Consider the following 24,085-nt stretch of genomic DNA (forward strand, 5'->3'; position numbering starts at 1 on the left):
AGTTTGCCATGCACTTAATTCTGTAGAAAGTGCACCATGCACCGTAGCAGTTATCCCCACATATCGCAGCATGTGGCATAGAAGCATTTCTTCTTTATTTTTCACCTCTTTTGATGTCCAAGTGACCCTATTTCACTTTGGACCCAAAGTTATGGTTGTGAAATCACATAAAAAACACTCATTATCCCTTCTGACCACATACTACATAGTTGCCACTTATTTATGCTTAATTACTTAATTGTCGGGAGTTTAATTTTTAAGATGTTACACATATCAAGCCAAATTTGAACCACACATTTTCTAAATTTTATATATCTTTTATGTAAGTTCATTTAAGGTGCGTTTGTATTCGAAACTTTAAAACTTGAATCAATTTGAACCACACATTTTTTTGAATTTTTATATATTTCATGTAAGTTCGCTTAAGGTGCATTGTATGCCAAAGAATTTAGATTTAAATTTAAATTTGAACTAAACCTTTTATTTGAAGATATAAAATATAAATCTAGATCTATGTTTTTTGCGCTTTCAATTATCTATAAATTTTAGTTATTTGAAATTTCACTTATTCATTCTCTCTGATTTGCTTCACACTTTTATTATAGGTGCCTTTTTTAGTTTTACCACTCTTCTCAGTTCTCATTCTTGTCTCACACTCACTGAAAAATAAAGATAAGTTTGTCACTTTCAATCTTTCATCACTTTTAAAATTTTGTGCATGTTGATTATGAACTTATATTTTCTTTGTATTTTGTGTTAACATCTCTAACAACCTTTGGATTGAGTCAATGATTTCTATAATACCACGTGTAGTACTGATCAAGTAAGAGGATTTGAGACATTTACTAAATTCAGATTCACTTGAGCATAAGGGTGAGCAAAACCAAATCGAAATCGAAAATCAAATCAAATCGAATCGAATTTTGTCTATTTAATTTGGTCTATTTAGTTTTTCAGTTCGATTCGATTTTCTTTTAATAAAAATTTCGGTTGATCGGTTTGATTCGGTTTGAGAATTCAAAAATCAAATAAACCAAACCAATCGAATTATCTATACTTTTCCTTTCATCTTTTTGAAAATGTGAATAAATTTTCATCTAGGTGAGTAAGAAATATCTTTCTACTACTTGCAATAATAGTATTTTTTTGGTTTAATGTGATTTTCTAATTTTTTATTTCTATAATTTAGTTTTTAGTGCAATAATACTGAATTTTATTAATTTTCTCACAAATTATGGTATAAGATTGTTATTTTTTTATTGGGCCTTCAACATCAAGGGAAAAAATTGAATAGAAGAATATATGAATAATTAAATTTTATAGACTTAAATCAAAGCCCATAAATTGAATAGACCGATCAAACCAAAATTTGATTCAGTTTTAATTCGATTCGATTATGTATTTTGATTCAATTCGATCCAAATTTTTTATATAATTCGATTGATCAATTAAGAGAAACTAAAACTGAATTGACCGAATGCTCACCCTTACCTGAGCACGCATATAATTCATAAAAAAAAATCCTTAACACATAAATTGAGTGAATTTTGATCAACACATGAACCAAATCAATTTAAATTGATCAAAAAACTAAACAAAATCAATTAAGTCATATTTTGCATAAACCAAGCCAAAACAATTAAAATTCTAAAATTAAATAAAAAACCCATCCATACAATATATAGAGGTCAAACAATGAATATTTCAATATTGACATCAATATATCAATTATAATACATCAACATTTCTTTCCCTTTGTATAAAAAATAGCAATACATTAACATTCATATTCTCTCTGTCGTTACATATAAAGTGTTTTCAATTGAATTCACATATTAATAAAAATTTATTATTTATTTGAAATTACAATAATTTTTAAATTTTGCCCCTAATATGTAAATTAATATTATAATGATAATAGGTAAAGCATACAATTAATATCTTTTATTATTTTTAAGATAATAAGAAAATTATCTAATTATTTAAAAATATCATGACACCTCTTGTATTTAAAAATAAAACAAACTTTTAGAAGACATTCTCAATAGAGAGAATAGAATACGAGTCACCTGTTAATTTTTAAACTTCATATAATAAAAATATAATCTTTTACATCATCTCACAAACAACAACTTATAATAACATATTTTTTCTCACAATTATGGGTGAATTTTTTATTAATATAATAATGTTTTAATATATATATATATATATATATTTAAAAAATATAACTTTTAGTCCACTTTTTCAATCATGATTTGATTTCTTAATTTTAACTCAAAATAATTAATTTTTATGAGAAAAATGATAATAAAATCTCTTTGAATTATGTGAATAACATTTTAATTTTTTAAAATGTCATAATTTTTTTAAATTTATTAAGAATTTTTTTATCATTAAGAAATTAACATAAATGTCTAAATTACTCTTAATTCAAAATATCAATTACCATTCACAAATTTTATTTTAAGATTCACAACTTTTATTCTTAAAATTGTATGAATTCAACAATAATTCACAAGTGTTCATTTAAAATCTTGATATTTATTAAATGTTATAAATATTAATTATTATTTACAAGTTTATTTCAAGATTCACAACTTTTTTCTTAAAATTGCAAGAATTTAATAGTAATTTGTAAGTTTGAATTAAAGACAATTTAGTTATTTATATTAATTATTTGATAACAAAACAATTTTAAAAAAATTTAAAAAAATTATGATATTTTAAAGGATCAAAATTTCATTTACATGATTCAAAGAAATTTTATTATTATTTTCTCTTCTTATAATTCCTGAATTCAAAATATTTTAATTGTTATAATTTATTGAATTGTAATGAGTTATAATAGTTCAGGAAATAAATTAATTATTGATAAAAAAATTTATAGATTAAAAATTATACTAGCCCATTATTTTTTTTATAAATATAAGATGTGAAATATTAACAAAATGTAAATAGTTAGATTAAATTTTTAAAAAAATGATAATAAAATATCTTTAAATTATATAAATGATAATTTAATCTATCAAAATGTTATAATATAAATGAAGTCTTTAGGGACTTTCTATCATCAAGGAATTAATATAAATGATCAAATTACTTTTAGTTCAAATATCAATTATCATTTACAAATTTTGTACTAAGATTCATAACTTTTTTTTTAAATTATAAAAATTCAATAGCAATTCATAAGTTTGTATTTGCAATCTTGATATTTCTTAAGTGTTGTAAATATCAATTGTTATCATAAGTTTTGTCACAATATTCACAACTTTTTTTTAAAATGATAAAAATTTAATAATAATTTATAAGTTCGCAATTAAAATTATAATATTTTTAAGTGTTGTAAATATCAATTACCATTTATAAATTTTATTTTAAAATTCACAACTTTTTTTTCTTAAAATCATAAGAATATAACAACAATTTGCATTTTGAAATCATAAATTAAGGATAATTTAATTATTTATGTTAATTTTATTAATAACAAATTTTTTTAAAAAAATTTAAAAAAATTACAGCATTTTGAGAGATTCAAATGTTGTTTATATAATTTAAAAAAATTTTATTATTTTTTTAATTTTAAACGGAAAAAGAAAAAAAAAAAGAAAGAAAGAATGCAGCAGCCATATCTAATATTTGAACGCGAGAAAAAAGTGGGACCGTAGCCCTTGGCGCTGGCGAGTGTGTGCCTCTCTCACTCCAAAGCTGCTTTAGCCTGCTTGTCATTCTCTCTCCTCTGTTCACTGCTCAGTTTCTCACTCTCTCTCTTTCTCTCTCATCCTCCACCCAACCCAGGTACCTACTCTGCCCTACTCTATTATCTATCACTCACTCTACGTCTATCTGACTCACTCAGCTCTCTCTCTCTCATATAAATTTCTTATCACTCTCTTCTCTTTCCCTTGTGAGTGTGAATGTGATTGCAGATTTCCTTTCTCCAGATTTGGCCTCACAAATGGCCTACATGTGTGCTGACAGTGGCAATCTTATGGCGATTGCTCAGCAAGTCATTAAGCAGAAGGAGCAGCAAGAGCAGCAGCAGCAGCAGCATCAGCATCAGCATCAGCATCATCAGAGCCATAATCACCACCACCACCACCACCACCACCACCAGAATCACCAGCAACAGCAACTTCTGGGGATTCATTCGATCGCTCTTCATCCATGGACGAATACTGCGCCTCTGGGTTATGGCCTCGCCGGAGCTGATTTCTCCGACCCTTTTCAGGTTGGGTCTGGTCCCGATGCCTCGGAGTCTGGTTTTCAGTTTCCTCATCTGGACCCCCACCACTCCACTGGGTTTAGGTTCTCCGATTTCACTGCTGATGCTGGCGGTGGCGCGTGTGGTGCTGCTGGTGAGTTTGATTCCGACGAGTGGATGGATAGCTTGATGGGCGGTGCTGGTGGCACTGGTGATTCAACGGATAGTTCCAATCTGCCTTCTGCGTGCGACGCGTGGCAGAACAATGCCGATTTTGGTCTTTACGCCTCCAACCCCTTCGCCACCTGCCCTACCCGACTCTCGCCTCCGTCGGACCTTAATCGGGTCATTTTCTCGTCGGAGCCTGCCACGTGGACCTCTCCGCCACCGCCATCTCCACCGACCTTAGTGAAAGAACCTGCTGAAACTAAACCAGCACCAGCTTCGCCGCCAACGGCGGAGCCTGCCGTTCGCCGAAACGACAGTGGCCACGGCGTTTCGTCGAGCGTCGCGGAAACTAGTGAGTCCACACATCCGCTTCTAAAAGCACTCATCGACTGTGCCGGACTGGCCGAGACCGAACCGGATCAGGCCGAAGAATCTCTAGTTCAGCTCAGCAAAACGGCGTCGCAGCACGGAGATCCTACTCAGAGAGTCACCTTCTTCTTCTGCGAAGCTTTACGCAGCAAAATCAAACCAGAAACAATGGAGGCTCCTACTTCTACTACTTCAGAGGAGGAGTTAACACTCTCGTACAAAGCTCTGAACGATGCGTGTCCTTATTCGAAGTTCGCTCATCTAACCGCGAATCAAGCTATACTGGAAGCTACCGAAGGAGCCACAAAGATTCACATAGTGGATTTTGGGATTGTTCAAGGTGTTCAATGGGCTGCTCTATTACAAGCATTCGCTACTCGATCTTCAGGGAAGCCTGCAAGCATTCGCATTTCTGGAATACCTGCGATGTCTCTGGGAACATCTCCTCGTGCTTCTTTGCTTGCCACAGGGAATCGTCTCTCTGAGTTCGCGAAGCTTCTGGACTTGAACTTCGAGTTCGAACCTATTCTAACTCCAATTCATGAGCTGAACCAGTCCAGCTTCGCTACTGATCCTGACGAGGCCTTGGCTGTGAACTTCATGCTTCAATTGTATAATCTGTTGGATGAGAGTAACGTTGCGGGTGGAAACTGCACTTCGATTGGCTAAGTCTTTGAAACCTAGAATTGTTACTCTAGGAGAGTATGAAGCTAGCTTGACCAGAGTTGGATTCCTGAACCGGTTCAAGACTGCGTTGAGGTACTTCACAGCGATTTTCGAATCTTTGGAACCGAACTTGCCGCGAGACTCGCCTGATAGGATCCGAGTGGAGAGACTTCTGCTAGGCCGGAGAATTGCTAGCGTGGTTGGATCAAGGTCGCAGGGGACTGTAAGAGAACATATGGAAGATAAAGAACAGTGGAGGATTTTGATGGAAAGTTCTGGATTTGAATCTGTAAACCTCAGCCATTATGCAATTAGTCAAGCTAAGATTCTTCTATGGAATTACAACAGTACTCTTTATACATTGGTGGAATCTGAACCTGGGTTTTTGACTCTGGCTTGGAATGAAGTCCCTCTCCTGACTGTTTCTTCTTGGCGTTAAAAGATTATTCCTTATTTGCTTTGATTGGAAATGGGTTTCCACCTGGTTCTTTTTTCTCTGGCGTGGAACAACTAATTGTCTATATGCCATTGATGATCATGCTTGGTCCTTAGTTAAGTTATATACAGACTGATGTTATTGGAACTACAATACAAGCCATCTTTGAGGATTTATAGGAGGATTGCCAATATGGTGTGCTTTGTGCAGCTTGATCATAGTTCCACGCCTTTCTCATCTCTCCTTTCCAATTGATTTTCCTTTTGTAGTATTTTGATTTCATGTTCTGGTGTTCCTAGGTTTGAAGACTTGATAATTTAGTGGACAAGGGAATGCAAATGAAGAAATGGGAGGAAAGAAGTTTTCTCTCCAGTTGGTGTCTGTAACTCTGTAAATCTGAATTTGTTGTATGGATTTAATTTGGTCTTTAAATGTCAAAGGATTTTCATCTTTACTTTCTTTCTGATTGAGACTGAAACTATACTGGAAGTTATTCATAGCCCCTTCAAATCTTTACAAGTTTGAGTAGGATTATAGTCAAGTTGTGAGTTCTGTAAATGTATCTTCCCAGAGTTCCAAATCTGCAACATCGGTTCTTTCGCTTTACTCTGATCAATGGGTTCGATTTCTTCTCGCTCAATTGAATTCGTACTCAACAAAGAGTGTCACTTTTTTTTGTTTGAAGTTTAGCACCTAATCAATACCTTTGAACTATTTGCCCCTTTGATTTTATTTGATGACCTATATTGTGCCGTGTCCATGCAAATGGTTTGGTGATGCAGAATCCTTGGTCAGATGTTACAGAGTAAACTGCAGGACAAGTTTTTTACCTTTCAGTGAGACTGTGACTCACTTGTACTATTCTGTGTGGAAGGGGGAAAAGTATTTGCTCGGTCCTAGCATTGATTTTCCCTTCACACAGTTTGCAGAGACTTGGATCCTTCTTCGTGAAAGTGTGGATTACTTTCTGGCCAGTTGCATGCTGCCTTGCAGACCAAGTAGTTGTGGCTTGAGTGTTCCATATTTGATGTTTGTTAATTTTTTTAGGGCTTATAGTTAAAAACCTAAACAATTTATGTAAAATGAAAATTAGAAACCTGACTCTATTATGGAGTGAAATGCCAAACTAGTATTCATTGCCATACTGTGACTGTCAACTTAGTACTATTTTCTGGGAGGGTAAAGTACACCCTTGCTCGGACCTGCTGTTACTTTCCTTCACACTATCTGCAGAAATTTTTGTTTCTTTTACTTTTTTCCATGAAAGTGTTGATTGCTTTCTTGCCAGTAGTGCTTGTCCTTCTCAGACCTATGGACCAAATTTAATGGCTTTGTTGGCTGTCTCTTTCATACTGCAAATCAAATTCCCTTTCTTTTTAGAACAACATAGAGGTGTAAGAGAAGTAGGAAGAGCCAGCCCCTTTTGAGTCTCTGATACAGTTGGCTAAGATTGTGACAAAAAAAGACTATGAATGAAATTGCTGTTTCTGGTGTTCTGTGATTGTGACAATTCAAGTTGTGAAATGGAAAGTTATCTTATTTGAACCCCCTAAAATTAAAGTTGAAGGTGAAGAGATAGTGATATATAAGGAATGAAAATATTTATGAGCTTTTTTTTAATTTTTCTTTCTTTGTTTTTCTGAAATCCATTTCTTTTTCTGTTTTATCCTAGAAGTACTTTGTAAGCTTTTAACTTAGAGAGATAATGATATTGAAAAATAATTCAGGAGTGAAGTAGAGAAGAAACAGAGAAAGTGAAGTGAATCTCAATTTTGTAAGATCAGCGTATGTGAAAAAAAGAAGGGTTTTCCTCATTAAATCCATCTTTTCTTCACTTTACCTCTAAATTACTTTGAGGGTTTACGAGATTTTAATCCATTTTGGCACAAGATTCAAATCTGCACTTTTTCCTTAGACTTGATTTCTGTTGAAGGGTCCCATAAATGTAGAGTATAGGTTACTAAACTAGTGACTGAAGCATCCTCTTCCTCATATTTTACTTGTAATTCATGACTCATCATTTACATGCACCATCCTCACCTAAAAGAATTCATTCAAAATAAACGCAAGGACTTGGTGAATTTTAGTTAGAAGTTTGAAACTGAAGTTTAGAAAACTTGGTTTATCCTCTCATGTTCTAACTCCTAATTTTTCTAATGTTGGGCTGGCTTGGATCAACATTAGTTCTAGTAGAAAAAGTTATGACTGTTCAACCATGAGGTCTTGAGTTTGAGTTTGTATAAATGTAGAAAATATTTTTGAAAAAACTATTTCTTGGTTGAACCTAACATTGCTTAAATCTAATCTAATTAGATAGTCATAAAAAAAAAAAATTAGGCTCATGCATGATTCATAACCTTACTATACATTTTTTGTCTCGCCAGTGCTTCGACCGGAAAACATTTTCCGTGCACCGTTTCTTAAACTAATATCCAAACATGTTGATATAAATTTTTAAACTGGGATACTTGTGGATAATTTGCAATCTGTAATCTTTAAGTAACTTAAAGACACATTTGTAGCTGCTCCACTTGCTGTTTACTAAATCAATAATAGGGAAATGAAGGTCTTGAAATTTGCATAATGTGTAGAGTTCATTTTAATTGTAAAATTCTGACGGAGAATAACATAACAAATTGAAAATATGTATCAGATTCAACTGTCTTTTGTGTGCGTTTTCTCCAATAATGCACTGAGATTAACGTTGGATTGTTCATTGTTATTGCCATATTATATGCAAATCACAGAAAAATTATGAGCAAGAGGAAATTTCTTATTCATTAACTTTGGTGGAATTAACTTTAACCCAAATCTTATCTCTAAGGTCTTTCTTAGAATCTTCCTATGGAGGAAATCATTACTTCCTGTTTCCAGTTCTAGTTTTTCACGTTTTAAGGTAACTTTTTAAAGTTCTTCAACACTCTCTCTCTCACACTCACACACACACACACCCAAATATTGAAGAGTTCTTAGGACAAGTCTTTTTAAAATTTTTCTCTACCGTTTTTTTTTTTTAAAATCTTGTAAGCGCATTCGTGAGTTGATTTTATGTAAAAAATTAATTTAAAAAAATGATCTTTTAGTTTTATAACTTTTAATTCACTTATAACTCAATCCCTCAATTATGACTCGCCTATAATTCAATTCCTTAACTTTTAAATCACTTACAAATTAGTCCCTAAACTTTTGTTATTTTTTTTTTCATGTTAGCTTATATCTCACATCAATGAGTAAGAGAAGGGTATTTTAGAATAATATATGAGCATTTTTTTATCCCTCTTATTTGATAAAAAATTTAAAAAAAATTAAAAAATAAAGATCGAATTACAAGTGAATCAAAAGTTAAGGAATTGAGTTGCAGCGAGTCATAATTGAGGGATTGAGTTGTAGTGAATTATAGTTGAGAGGGTAAGTTATAAATGAGTTAAAAATTGAAGGATTAAAAAATTAATTTTTTTAATTTTAAAATAACTTCAAGTGAAGTGTTGAGGAAAAAAAAAAAGTAGGATTTACTTTTTGGAGACTCATAGTAATACAGTTAATGCTGTTAGGTTGATGAGAAAAAAGTTCACATTTGGGGGGGGGGTCATATGTAAATATTTGATATTGACATCTCATAATTATATTCATCTACCATACTTCCCTACATTTCTCTTTCTCTTCGTAAATGCAAATGATCTGGATTGAAAGAGAACTCTATCATTCGATTTTGGATATTTTTAATACGTCTTAATATTTTATTAGAACATTATAGGAAAAATGCAATTTTTAGTCCTTCTAATTTTTTTCAATTATCAATAATGTCATACTGCATTTTAAATGTTTTCATTCAGATCAAATATACATCCAATATAATTATCTTTAATAGAATAATACATGTGTGTCAAAAAAGATTAAAGACATGTTTGATTTTTGTTTTTGAAAAATACAACTTTTAGTCCTTCCAATTTTTTTCAATTATCAATAATGTAATACTGCATTTTAAATGTTTTCATTAAGATCAAATATACATCCAATATGATTGTCTTTAATAAAGAATACATGTGTGTCAAAAAAGATTAAAGACATGTTGGATTTTTGTTTTCAAAAACTGTTTTTTATTTTTAAAAATGAAAAAATTTAAAAAATTATTTGCATGAGTGCTGTGAATCCAATTGTTTTAAAAATGTTCTCAATTTTTTTTAAATAGAAACGTCTTATTGTTATTTTCATTTTTTTTTTGTTTGTTTTCAAACTACATTACATTTGTTTGACCAAAAAAAAAACTATATTACATTTGATTATAAAAACTACAATTACCTTAACCAATAATTATCATAAACCACTATCATTAATTATTGGTAACCATCACTATCAACTGATTTTTTAATTCTAAACAACTAAATAAATTTTCTTTTTGTTTTTTTAAAATAATTTTAAAAAATGTATTGCAAAATAATTTTTAAAAACAAAAAGAACAAAAACCAAACAAGCCATAAGCCTCACATTTTTATTCATATTATTTTGTTATGGTATATATTATTTTTTAAAAAAAATTTAAAAATTGTGTTGCCATAAGACACTGAATTAGAAGCCTAATTCAATCAGAATTTCCAATTTGGGTGCTACGCTTATCATTGTCGACTTGTGGTAAAATCTATCTGCTTTAGATTTTTCAACTTGAACGTTTTTAGATAATAAATTCTCTTTCTATATTATTTATAGAATGACAAATAAAAAATTATCTTTATTTTAAATTTAAATTATGCATTTAATAAAATAAAAAGGGATAATTAATTCGTAAATCCTTATAGTTTATTTAAAAAAAAATGGGTCCCTTATATTTCAATATGTTAAAAGCATCCACCTTCGTAGTTAAAATTCATTTTGACACCTTTAAAGTGAGATGATGTGACTAATAACACTATAATTTGGAGGATGCCTCTAACAAATCAAAGTATAAGGGCCTAATTTAAAGAAAATAGTAAATTATAGAGACTTGATTCAAAATAGAAACAAACTATAAGGACTTATGAATTAATTTTCCTAAATAAACAAACTATTAAAATATAACAATAAGATAACATCAAATCCAAATTAATCCACAAGCATTCTCACAATCACCTCACTTGTCGAGAGGTTAACAATGTTTAATACTCCCTCCTGCAAGGCCCTATTAAAGTATAAAGTTGGTATGACAGGGATGAGACAAGCATTTTTGGAAATTACTTATAAATATTTCATTAAATTTTGTAAAGAGTCTTGTAGTAAGGACCAATAGATGGGGCTTTATAAATAAGACAATAGAGAGTATTACTTTTTTTTTTTTTTAATTCTATTGACTGGTGTCGTAGAAAACCACCACTCGCCTAGACTAATTTAGACCCCTATCCTGTGAGACTGTTATTACTAACAGCAACCTCACGAGCATCTTGAAAATATTTTTGACATTTTTATTTAATGCAGCTGCATATTTCAGGACTCAATACCAAAATCTCAGGATAAACTGATTCTACTTTCTTGACCAGTTGAACCAAGTGCCCTGGACAAAAGGAGTATCACTAAGCTGCTTCAAAACATTGACAAGATTGGATCGAGGAAGTGCAGAACAATCAACGACAAGAACAATAATGTCTATTAATTTAGGTGGTCCACTCCATGCATAACAGACAATAAGGACTAATCCAACTTAATAAATACATTATCTACTACGTTTCTGAAATGATACATATTACTACTACTCATCACTCAGTACCCACAGAGATATGCTTTCAATCATGATAGGATTAACAGTACCATAATCACAAAGCTATCAGCATATAAAGCATGGATATCCTTCACATTAATGGAGGAGCCAATTAAGAGAGATAGAGAGTAATGCAACCCACATGACATGTGTCCCACTACTCTCTCTAGTCTCTATCTTCTCTCAGTTATTGTAGAAGATCTATATTCATAAGAAGTCATTAAGTGACAAACCTTAGAGGCATTTGGCCTCAATCTCCTCCAGAGTAAGCCCCTTGGTTTCAGGCACCACAAAGAAAATGAATACAAGTGATGCCACGGCTATTCCACAAAATATGTAGAACAAAATTCCTGCTCCAACCAATGCCTGTGATAAGAAAAAAGACAGTCAGATAAAAACCATCTCAACTTATCTATTATATCAAATCTGTCATGCTGTATTAGAATATGGACTTGACACAATATGGACACGGTAAAATGACAAAGTTTAAATGTAATTTGAAATGTCACGTATTAGATAATTAGTTTGACTTGACACAATGTTTTTGAAGTTTCTATGCTTGATAGTTATTAGGTCAGTTCAATAGTAAGTTTAAATATTTTTGTCTAGAGAAAATATGCCAATAGCATATATGGTACTGGCCACATCTTTAAGATTGACACGAGCTTGATGTTTTGGATTAAATCGGTCTTTCTCTTTCCTTAATCCCCTTGGTTACATGATGAGTGTTAGATGTCAAGATTAGCATGTGAGAGAATAATCTGTCATCTGACTCATCACGACGCATCTAGAAAACAGGTCTGCGGACTATACGATCTCCATAATCGCGTTTAGAAAAGTAAAGAGATTGAAGATCATCATCACCTTCAGTGGGGAGAAAGAAAATGTCACCAAGGCATTTGCACCAAAATTGACAAGTACTGCTAAACTTAGTCCTCGTCCTCTTAGTCGCAAGGGGAAAACCTCTGATATCATGAGCCATCCAATTGGACCAAAGGAAACCTGCAAAAAATGAACAAAGAATCACATTAAGCAATCTTATGCAAGCAAGACAAAAGGATTTTCTTATATCAGTGTGATATGACCAGAAACAGAAAACAGAAAAGACACAGAAAAGTGGCTGAGATTGATGCTCCTCCTTTGAATACTTCACTGTCAAGCCTTCGACAGAGAACCACTCTGTTATTGGTTTCCTTCCATCCTTCTCCTGATCCTCTGTTTGGTTTATGTCATCTGATATATAGACTTTTCATATCCTGCAGTGTTGCCATCACATTTTCCACATGTCTTGCACACTTCCTCAACTTCTTCATTCTCCATCATGCAATTTTTTTTTCCAATTCTTCTTGAGAGTTTCCCATTCCCCCCACCCCAAAAAAAAAAAAAGAAAAAAGATTGGACTACTTTGATACCAAAAACTGATGGAAACCAAGCTCCAATGGTATTCAAAATACTAAATAACCAGAAAACACAAGAACAAGCTCAAACATAGCACTTTCCTCAGGTATTCGAGAGACCAAAGACTCCACACACAAACCCGCTGATTTCCTACCTTACACTAACCCCACATCCCCTACAATATATTCCCCAATGCCTCTCTCTCACTCACACACATCACACCTGACGGCCCATTTGTTATCGAGTTCCAAAACCAAATAAAAGTGTTGCAGCATTGTGTGAAAACCAAATCCCCTTGCCTGAATTCATGAAGTTGACATAAAATCTCAAATAGGGTAGCAGTGTTGTCCATATAAGATTATGTTTTCTCGACAACTTGCATGATTTCTTTTATGGACCTGCCTGGTATAAAGTTTATGCTAGTTTAGGTCGTCATTCAGTTGATCAACCAAAACATAACAAGATTGTCTTCAGTAATAAGAATACTTGAGGACCATCAAAGATAATTGTTCTAGATGTCCAGTAATCATGGCGTGAAAGTTCTAGGAACAGAGTCAACGACAGGGCTGCGGCCCTCAGATGAGGAACACCATTCCTTGGCATTCAGCACCATCACGAAGCCAAAAGAGATCATTAGAATATCTCGAGTCCTTGTGGCTCCCGATACCAAAAAAATAAATCGGAGGCTAACTCTCTTCCTCTAGAACAATGTCATCTCAACTTCACATGTCCAGAACCCTAATACTCCCTGCCGGAAAGCCTCGTGCTATCTACCCCAGCAAAGTGGCAGCAGGTAAAGCAAGCCTACCACTAACCCAAAAGTTAAACACAAAATCCATTCATGAATGGGACCTATATCACTCATAATATCTTGAGCATTGGGCTCCAATCTATCAAGAACAACATACAAGTTTGAGAAATAGACTACCAAGTCATGTCTGCAGCAATCAAAGGAGAAAACACGGCCACAAAATGTGCATATTTTCTGCTTGTATTCTCTGAAATTTTCCCCTGGTTTGGGATGCCTTACAGGTAAGAATTATGTTCCAGACTACTCTAGCATGTTCACACACACAAAAAATGTCTGCAGCAATATAAGGATGAAATATGACCACTGGTAGGGATTTTGTTTTAGCTTCTCCATGGTGTTCACACACATGCATACACAACTCTGTGCAGTCCACACACACACATGCATCCACTTACAAACTTAATAACTTAGGGATTGCTTTTAATAGGCTGACTACCGAACTGGTACAACAGGTCAACCCAATTGAATACAGGTACAGTCTATCAATGCTTGCTAAATTTCTCTTCTAAAGTTCCTTTCTTTGATAGTGATTTATCTTTCTTCCATAATTCTGCATCACTTTCTAGGAGAATTGTGACCCATTGGCATGCGAAATAAGTGCACACCATCATCATTTCCTTTATTTTTTTAAAATGGACAATATTCGTGAAGGTACACCATAAGGTTCACTTTTTGTCTCACCGTAACTACATCATTGGACATTTTATATTAAACTAGGTCTCATCCATAAATCATGAACTAGCATCCCAAGGATTCAACTGTTTATATTTTATTAAACAACTTATATCTCTAAATCTTTGAATACATAAAAACCAGAGACACAAAAACTAAATATTTTCCTCTTTATATCCCCTCTTATGGTCACTTCAGGCAGCTCTTATTACAAGGACTGTTCAGCGTCAAGGTGTTGTTTATACAAGGAAAATTATCCCATACCTCAGGCGACCCAGGAACTACCAAAAACAGCATCTTTACCAGTCTTTTCAGGTCATTGATTTCAACAAGTATTCATAAATCTTGGGTTATGCAATCCATATCTCCTCCTTGATTATGACAACAAACATTGAACTCGTTGAAAATAAAGCCAAAATATCTACAAGCAAAAAATCCTGGACTGAAAAATCATACAAAAAATCAGAAGGAAACTATTTAACCTGATAACAGCCCACGTACAACAGCAGACCAACTACAGCAACAGCTGATGCGTCATCCAAGAACGTGTAATACGAACCCAGAAGGAATAAAGAGACAATCTGCAATGCATATAGTTCATCAAATTTAAAGATTGATGCTAAAATTCCTGTTTTTTATTTTTTATGTAAGTTAATTTTGATGCCAATCATGCAAAAATGGCTGATAAGTGAATTGGTCTATTGATTTGATATAAAAATTAAAAAATAGGCTCTGAGTAAATTGCCACTAAAACCAACCAACATTTAGAGATGGGTATTAACTTACCATCCCTGAAACTCCTACAAATAGTAGAGGTCTCCTTCCGATTCTATCAACAACAAAAACAGCAACTCCTGTCATGATCAACTACAACATAGAAAGATGAAGTCGCTGTCAAAAAGAATTTGTGAACATGATAGGAAAGTATTCTCATGGACTTAGTAAGAGGAAAAATAATAGAAAAAGGAAAAATGTTTTTAGAGCGTTCGTAGTGAATCAACAAACAATGTGAAGACATTTTTGGATCATTCTTTTACTTTTCTTTCTCTTGAGGAGAATGTGACTGATATGTTGCGTTGATAGATTGTGAATTTAACTTAAGCTTTCATATTGGTCTAAAAAATCTTATACTTTTGCCTAGATACATTGGAACACCCTCACATAATTTAAAACAAGAGCTCTATAAGTTAAGAAACTTAAAATGGATACTAAGAGAAAAGCAACATGAAATAAAAAAGGGAAAAAATGCACTAATTACATTGTTTTGATTCTGCACTATCATTTTCAATTAGCTTTTGGGAAATTTTCAGTTAAATTTAATGTTTCTGAGGTAAGCTTCCTGCCCTTTCTATAGAACACAGTTATGATTGGCAGTTTTCAAGCTTTTTCCAGAGACAACACAATTTTCCAGGTTCAGTTGCCAAGCCCAATTTCTATAGCTAACTGCCTACTTCCCATCCAACGTTAGCATGCCCCTACTGGTTTAATAATGGCATCTTCTCTGTTATTACTAATACCTTCATTAAAGTAGTCGCTAGTGAACCTCACTTCAGGCTATTTGAGGTCCTCCTCTCCACAAGGTCCACGAGTTCTTGACTCAAAAGCATCTTACCATATTTCTAGTAACAAGTATCTTTTCACTAATCTAAATAGTATTGTTCACTTCCTTGCCACCATTACTTATCTAATGGATCACCCACAAAAATGCTAAAGGCATTGGCCTATCTCATCTCATTCATTCTATGCTTGTAGATGCCATTAACTATGTTCCAGAATGCCTGTTTAAATTGATATATCTCAGCAAATTGACTCACACCCTTCAATGTTCCATTACGTTTTCCTTCTCTTTCTATAGTTTCTACATAGTCAAACAATTCAAATTAGAATTTAGTAGAACTTTTATCTGCATCCGCAAAGTACTAATAAATGTGAAATAAGGTAATAGCATTTAATTAAATTTACATATTATGAAAGCATAAACTTTACCTTCAATACACCAAGGAGAATTGATACACGAGTTGCATCTGATGCCGCAGAGAATCCCGCACTCTACCAAAATATAGGATTTCAGTGTTATTACATTTCATTAGCACCTCGGTTTTTACTACTTAGACCAAAGTTTCCTCAATCAAAATTAGCAAATTACCTTGAGGATTGTTGCTGCATAGTAGAGCACGCTTGGTTGCCCAGTGATCTGTCACGATTTAAAATGTAAAAATGCAAACCTAGTGGTAGCTCTGATAATTTGCATTATTTGACTTTACAAACTGCAATACCTGTTGAAACAAGACCAATCCTACACCAATTGTAAGGGCTTTCAAGTATTTTCCCCTGAACATCTCTGCAATAGTAACTTCTTTTTCTTCACCCGCATAAGAAAGTTCTTCTAGAATCTCATCCACTTGCTGAAGAGCTGAATCACCAATAGCTGGACCCCGAAGTCGATACAAACAAGAAACTGCAGAATCTTTCAAACTCTGGGCATTCCCTTTTCCCTGTATACAGCGCAAGAGTATCCATCTAGGAGATGATGGGAGCCACCACATTCCAATTCCCATGATTATTGCCAAAGGACTACTAACTCCATACATATAGCGCCACCCCGCAACAGTGTCTACCAAAAGGCTACCTACTCCATACCCTGCCTGCACAAGATGATATGAAGCCAGTTCTAAATGCAGGTGTGCTCAGAACAGAAAATAACATGAAATATATTTTTTACTCAGAATCCATAATACAACGCTACAACAATGTAAGGCAAATTTTAAGAAGCTTGTTGTCTTCATTTCATTTATAGATCCAACAAAATTGAATTCAAGAGGGAATATATAAGAACTTACAACCATCCCAAGTACTATGAAAAACTCTTTCAGTGAGATTAATCGACCACGAATTGGAGCTGGAGCAGTCTCTGCAATGTACATAGGAGCAGCATGCATAGCCTAAAAGAGACAAACTGGACATCATTTATATTGCTTACACTTCAGGGAGAAACTATAAAACTGTATTGATTAGATTTTATCCACAAAAATTCTCTAACAATTCCTTTATAATGCAGTGAAATCATTCTTCCATCTTGTTCTTTTTGTGCATGTCTACAGCAATGTTAATACTTCTGACATCCATAGAATTTATTTTTGTTTTAAAATAAGGAAATACAAATAACAACAATAACAAACCTCATCCGACTAATTGGGGTCGGTTATGTGAATTGTATGACGCCATTGTACTCTATCATTTACCAATCTTTTAAGAATGTGGTTAACTATAAGAGGTATCGGTAGAACAAAAAAACTGAAGAGATGATACAATTACACATAGTCTGAGAGACATTATATTATGTGATAGCTCCAACATGCATAAGTCAGTAAAGCACATGCAGTGGCATAATTTGTTTTGATAGAATTACATAGGAAAGGGTGGCAATGCATGTACATCAATACATGGGCAAAAAAAATAACTGCAAAGCTTGAACCCTATCCAGCATGTAAGAGGTACACAGAAACTCTCACCTCCAGATTTGTTAAAAGGTTTCCTACCTTATCAAAACAAACAAACAGATATGAGGTAACATATATCATATCTGTTAAAAAAGCATACCAGTCCAATTCCTAGACCAAATACAAATCTTCCAATCACCAAAACAGCAAAATCAGGAGCAAATGCTTCTACAAGAGCTCCAACAAAATACAGTGATGCAGCCACAATCAACTCCCTTCTTCTTCCTTAAATAACACCAGTCATTTAACCTTTGTCAAGACATGAAAATATCCAAAACAATAGTTGACACATGACAAAATTTACCTAAGAAGTCAGCAACATTGAAGGCCAACACAGAGCCAATGAGCGCACCATACAATGATCCACTAGTCTGCAAAAACACCATAGAATGATTTATAACGAAACCAGAGTGCATTTTCCTGATCATTGTATTAAAAAAATATGAACATAATAAAGGATGAAAAGAATTAACGAAATTGCCATAACCAAAGACAGAAAATGTTCTGAATCTAACATAAACTTACCACAAGGCCAATTTCAACGGAAGACAAATCATACCATGATACTCCACTTAGTGTTGCAGACTGCAAAAAAGAGAAATGATAAGTAAGCCAAGCAAAGAACTGAAATATACAGCAGCTGCATTAATCAGCTTCCCAAGAAAATTTCAAGTGCAACAGTAAGTTCAACTGAAAAAAAATAGAGTTAATAAGATGCAGTATTTCTACATATTAAACATCCTAATTTTGTTTATGATAAATTACAAGACAGCAACATATATTAAACAAGTTTCTATCATACACAAAGGACTGAATTGTTATTACAAAAAGCAAATAGATTTCAAAGAGGCTTCATTCCTTTTTTTTTTTTTTTTTGCCGGGGGGAGGGACCCCTAAGACTAAAATTTTCCAAGCAACTTATTCTGTCAATCTGTCTCACCCTTGGGTAACAACAGTAATCGCAAATCTTCTAAAGATCTACGCCATTGTTTTTCAGAAGATTTTTCCATGACAGACTATCTTTAGCCTTCCTGCTTAATGAATGAGAGAATTAATGCTTAGAAACATAATGTACCAAGCATACTTGGACTTTCAAACAGATAAAGAAAGCGTGATCTCTATAGTTGTCCTGTTTACTGACAGTTTAAGCCTTTGGAACTACAGATCAATGAAGAAAATAGGTGCTCCGCATGAATAAATGTGTTATCACATGCCAGCATACCACCTCAAAAGGATTAAAGTAGAACTAAATGAAAATATTATAAAACATTTTATGTCTGTCTAGCAATGATGAAGATGACAGAGGAATGAAATTATTGGACTAAAAAATGCTTAATATCCTTTTTAGCGTCTTTCTTATTTTTTTAATTTTTGACAGCATTGTGAATATGTAAAAATAAAACCCCTCGTGTATATGGATCATCTTTTCCCCACATACCTAAATGAAGTTCATGTGAAGCCAAAGCAACCAAATAAAGATTCTAAAATTTGATTTCAATGCTAATTATTTTGATTTATGATGATAATTTGATAATAACATGGAAATTAAAAAGAAGAAACAAGAGTATTAAAGATATACAGGATCTATTCATTCAAGCCTTCATTCATCTCTTGAATTGTAGCATGTGATCATAAGGGCGTACCTCAATGACAATTGTAGCACAAGATGTGGCACCAATGTCATAGCCATATAGTAGCCCTCCCAGAGCTGGAAAGAGAAATCTGAGAATTTCAAAACTCTGTTAGGTATAACTGTAGAAATCAAGCTTCCACTATCAGAAACTCGATATGAGCACTATATCAACATGACATCTATTTCATGAATTTAGTCAACCCAGTAGCATGAATGCATGCTAAATTGAGCATTTATATATTAAACAGTGACTTGAGTTTAGCCCCCCCGAAAAAAAAAGTATTAAGTAGTGACAGTGTACAAGCTCAAGGCACCATTTAATAATCCCTCAAAACACTATCTTGGGAACACAATTCTTATCATCGCCTCCGTCTTATCTATAACAGTTGCTTGGAGGAAAGATAACAAAATATTACAATTTCACAGAAATCCTAAGTACCAAACTAAACATGTTAAACTTCATTATCTAAATATATGGCTGAAATTGTTCAGAAGAGGACGCATAGGATTCTGAGAAGTGAGAATCAAGCATCTCTTCAGACATAAGAAGCAAAAATTATGCAGGATAAGATAAATTACCAAGTCCCCCCCCCAAAAAAAAAAATTATGACAGTGCAATGAGCTCCAGCCATTCTCAAATCTTAGTAGTTAAAACATTTTCAACCTTGGAAACACTAAAAGCATAAAAAGGCAGACTTTTTTTGGCATGAGGAAAGAAAAAATTTCAGCCCATCTAATCCTATACAATTTTTTATTGGATAATAATATATTATTAGGTAGAAAAAGAAGATAAACACAAATAAGGAGGATAACATACATTCCTGAACCCTAAACATAAACATTGGGCCTATGGGGTTCGAAAGTGCAAAATCTAACCTCTCTGCATATCAGGCAAGGAAGTTCCTCAAAAACAACATGCAGAATGGCACTTCTAAGAATAAGTAAAACTCCGAATATGCTTATCCATATCATATAATAATATAAACTTGCACAGAAGGGGGTAATCTAATAAATAACACTTACGGGAGAATTGCAGCATAGATGGAATAATTTTCAGAACCATGAACACCATTAAGAAGAGGCTCTCTTGAACTCCCAGTCTCACCGGATGTCTTTCTTTTCTGTTGAAAGTCAGTGAATTTCAAATGTTATGAGTAGTGAAATAAATAGATTAGTATGGTTTATAGGAAAATAGCTTGTAAGCATATAAGCATGACTATGTGCATGACCATGCATCTGATTGCAGGCATTCAGCTTTTTTCCTTCATTTAGCACACTCAGTCATATCAGTGCACAATGAGAGGAAGAAAATATTATTTCTTATCTTGATTTATGATATAATTATCATTTGGCATTTAGGGTTAGTAATTGGAGTAGTTTAAGGTTTAACGTTTAATTATCAGTTCGATCAAAAAAACAGTTTAATTATCAGTAATCAGGGATTGGTGTTTGAGCCTGAGAATATGTTATCCCAAGGTAGTACTCAAGCATTTGCATGTGAGTCTTAGTAAGATTAACAGTGCCTAAAAAAGGAATAGTCGGTTTAGAAGATTAGACTCCCTAGATGATATTTTATCGTAGAAATCATTTCCTAATTGTTTGAGTTCAAGATATTTTTCTTCTACCTCTTTTCTCGTATTTTTCATCGCATATACACAAAAAAATGAGCTTAGCATTAGTAAATTCAATTCTCTTATTAGTGCCAGCACAAAAACTCCCTCGAGATGCAGGGAGCCAACAAAGAACTCACATATGATACTACCCAAAGAAACCCAAAACGAAGTGGGTCAGGAAGAACAGAGGTCGCGAACCATTTGCACGTTTAATTTCCAACGCAATAAACAAACAGAATCATGGGAAGAGGGGGAACAACATACCAATTACTCAAGTTGAGCATCAACTTGAGAACAAAAATGCCGAAATTCTTGAAGAGAAAAAGAAATTGCTTTTCAATGAACCTAGTAATTGTTTGGTATTCTTCTGTTTTCCATAACTTAATCAGAAACCAAAGGCAGTGATTCTCTCAAGCGTCTGCATACTACAGCGAAAGCAGATAAATCGGAGGCTTTAAGAGAGAGATAACCATACCGTAGGTTGATCAAGATCGGACGCCATTGCTTGGAATGGAAGGCTGAGCTAGAATTGTTGCAAAACAACAATGAAAGCGAACTGAAGTGGAAGGATTACATTTATATGTAATACAAACGGGACATCCAATTATCCAATCATCATTGCAGTCAACATTCTCAAGTTTAAAAAATTACTAAAAAAAAAACCGCTTTTTTGGCAGCGAGAAAAGGAAACAAGGATTTATTTAAATAAGAATCTTTTAAAATATCAAATTCGCAAAGTCATTTCACAACGAAAGAGATTAAAAAATAACGCAAACTCAATTTTACAGGATATAAATAAAGAGAAGATTAAATAAGTGAAGTAGTAATAATTAAGAGAGTAAAAGATTAGGAGTGTTGGAGGGCGCCACGATTCACAGACGAAGTGCTGGCACATGGCGTTTAGTTCAAATTCAAACTGAAAATTGAAAACGACGCTTAGCAAACGGCAAAATTGAGTGCTTCACTAGCCAACATGACGTGAAACAAAACTACATTTCATCTTCTTCTTCGCTAAGCAACTGGATCCAATTGGTAGTTGGAGGGAAATTCAAGTCGGTTGACATTTTTTCCCCACTACATCGAAATCTGACAAGCATGAAAAAAAATTAAAATAATAAAAAGATAAAAATTTTACTGTGACAAAACAAAATAAAATGTTGTGCTGCTAGCTAAGAAAAATTTAAAAAACGTGAATTTTTTTATTTATATTTCAGGTTAAATAAAATTTTAATTATTTTGATTTTTATAGTCAATGTTTGTTAACATAAGTCTTTCTATTTTAGAATGGGATTTCTGCACTGTTTTTCAAATTTCACGAGCAAAATTGTACGATAATTTATTACATGATGGGTAGTGCAGCATGGTAAATGGGACCATAACCTTACTGAACAAATGTCTAGATTGTTATGGATTGGAAAAATATTTAGATAAATTGAGTGTCATTTATGGTCTATTTAATTAAAATATTTTAAATAATTTAATAAGATCTTGTGTGATATTTTTAAATTAATTTTATTATTATAACAGAATGCACATTTAATTTCTTACATATTCTCTCTTTACTATCATCAATATCAAAATTAATTTATATTTAATGATATTTAAATATCATATTTTATTGGATATATCACAAATGACATAATGCACCCGATCTACTTAAATTTTTTTTATGAATTGAGAAATTTTGCATTATTTTTACAATTCATGTGTAAAATTATATCATACTTGAGTTAAGGATAGATTTGCACCTTAGCTCATTTATAAAAACTAACCAAAAAAAAAACTACAATTTCACAAAATTGCCACGCATGGACAATAAAATCGCTATTAGGTCTATTCTTTTACACCCACTCCATTCATTTAAAAATATAAGATATTTTTTGAAGAGTTAAATATTTTATTTTTAAACCTTTTGAGATGTAATCATTATCTTTCTTTTAAAAGTGTCCTATTGATGAATAACTTTATATTTTAATAAGAGTAAATATAAAAAATATAATTAATTTAAAAAAGGTAATTATTTTATTAAAAAAAAATTAATTAAAAATATTTTATATTTTTTAATAGAGAGAGTATGTTTGGTATTAAATGTGAATTGCTCCTCTAATAAATATTTGAATCTTGATTTATGATGTTAGAAGAAACTATTCTGTTATACCTAATTTTAGGTTAGCTTCTCCACTCCACATGCTAGCCCCCATTCAAGATGAGGCTTTCCTGTTACCTCACTGCACCAACTTTTTGGAGAGACAATGGAACATAATGGACAATTTTTCTTTTTTTTTTTTTAACCAGATGAAAATTAGATGAACATAATAGACAAATAAAATGACTAATTTGAGCCTTACTGCATCCCAATGTTTTATAATAGAATGAAACTACTACTGTATCTGAGTGCTGAAATGTAAAAGTTCGAGCATAGCTCAGATAATATTTGATATTATTTTTTATCAGGTCCTCCTGAAATATCTTTCCCCATAGAGAATAGGGAGAAGAATTATTGCTTTCTCACTCCTTCAAGCATATTAAATAACAGAGTGGGTATTTTTTTTTTTCTAATTTTCTTGGCACTCTTGAAACATGAAACTTAAAAATAAGATTAAGAAGTGAATTATAATTTCTTAATGCATTGTTTGGTACTGAAAAAAAAGGAAAAAAATAAAAGAATACAAGAGAAAATATAAGACTAGAATATATGTTTATATATATAATTTCTTAATGCATTGTTTGGTACTGAAAAAAAAGGAAAAAAAATAAAAGAATACAAGAGAAAATATAAGACTAGAATATATGTTTATATATATATATATATATATAAAGGACATGTATGAGTAAAATAGTAACTTTTTCCATATCTATTATAATCAATTAAATATTCACTATTAAT

At 32.7% G+C, this 24,085-nt stretch overlaps 2 protein-coding genes across 2 annotated transcripts; one reads left to right on the forward strand and one right to left on the reverse strand.

Moving 5' to 3' along the window:
* The first annotated feature begins 3,784 nt into the window (after positions 1-3,784).
* LOC129300226 (SCARECROW-LIKE protein 7-like) lies at positions 3,785-6,300 on the forward strand. Its single transcript, XM_054938773.1, is given in 3 exon segments — positions 3,785-3,801; positions 3,933-5,386; positions 5,388-6,300. Coding segments are annotated over 2 exon segments (1,887 nt in total). The 5' UTR covers positions 3,785-3,801; positions 3,933-3,961; the 3' UTR covers positions 5,850-6,300.
* A 5,137-nt stretch (positions 6,301-11,437) lies between these two features.
* Positions 11,438-21,944, reverse strand: LOC129300224 (D-xylose-proton symporter-like 2). The gene is made up of 14 exons (XM_054938771.1): positions 21,674-21,944; positions 20,609-20,706; positions 19,596-19,674; positions 18,478-18,537; positions 18,257-18,323; positions 18,053-18,177; positions 17,293-17,394; positions 16,729-17,097; positions 16,599-16,646; positions 16,439-16,501; positions 15,239-15,319; positions 14,935-15,033; positions 12,436-12,573; positions 11,438-11,937 (listed from the first exon to the last, which is right to left on the reverse strand). Exons 1-14 carry the CDS (start codon positions 21,698-21,700, stop codon positions 11,806-11,808), a joined length of 1,488 nt encoding a protein of 495 aa, XP_054794746.1. The 5' UTR covers positions 21,701-21,944; the 3' UTR covers positions 11,438-11,805.
* Between the last annotated feature and the right edge of the window lie 2,141 nt (positions 21,945-24,085).

The sequence above is a fragment of the Prosopis cineraria genome, unplaced genomic scaffold (assembly GCF_029017545.1).
Source record: "Prosopis cineraria cultivar Desert tree isolate PC_DT_omini unplaced genomic scaffold, ASM2901754v1 PC1490, whole genome shotgun sequence".
NCBI lineage: Eukaryota > Viridiplantae > Streptophyta > Magnoliopsida > Fabales > Fabaceae > Prosopis > Prosopis cineraria.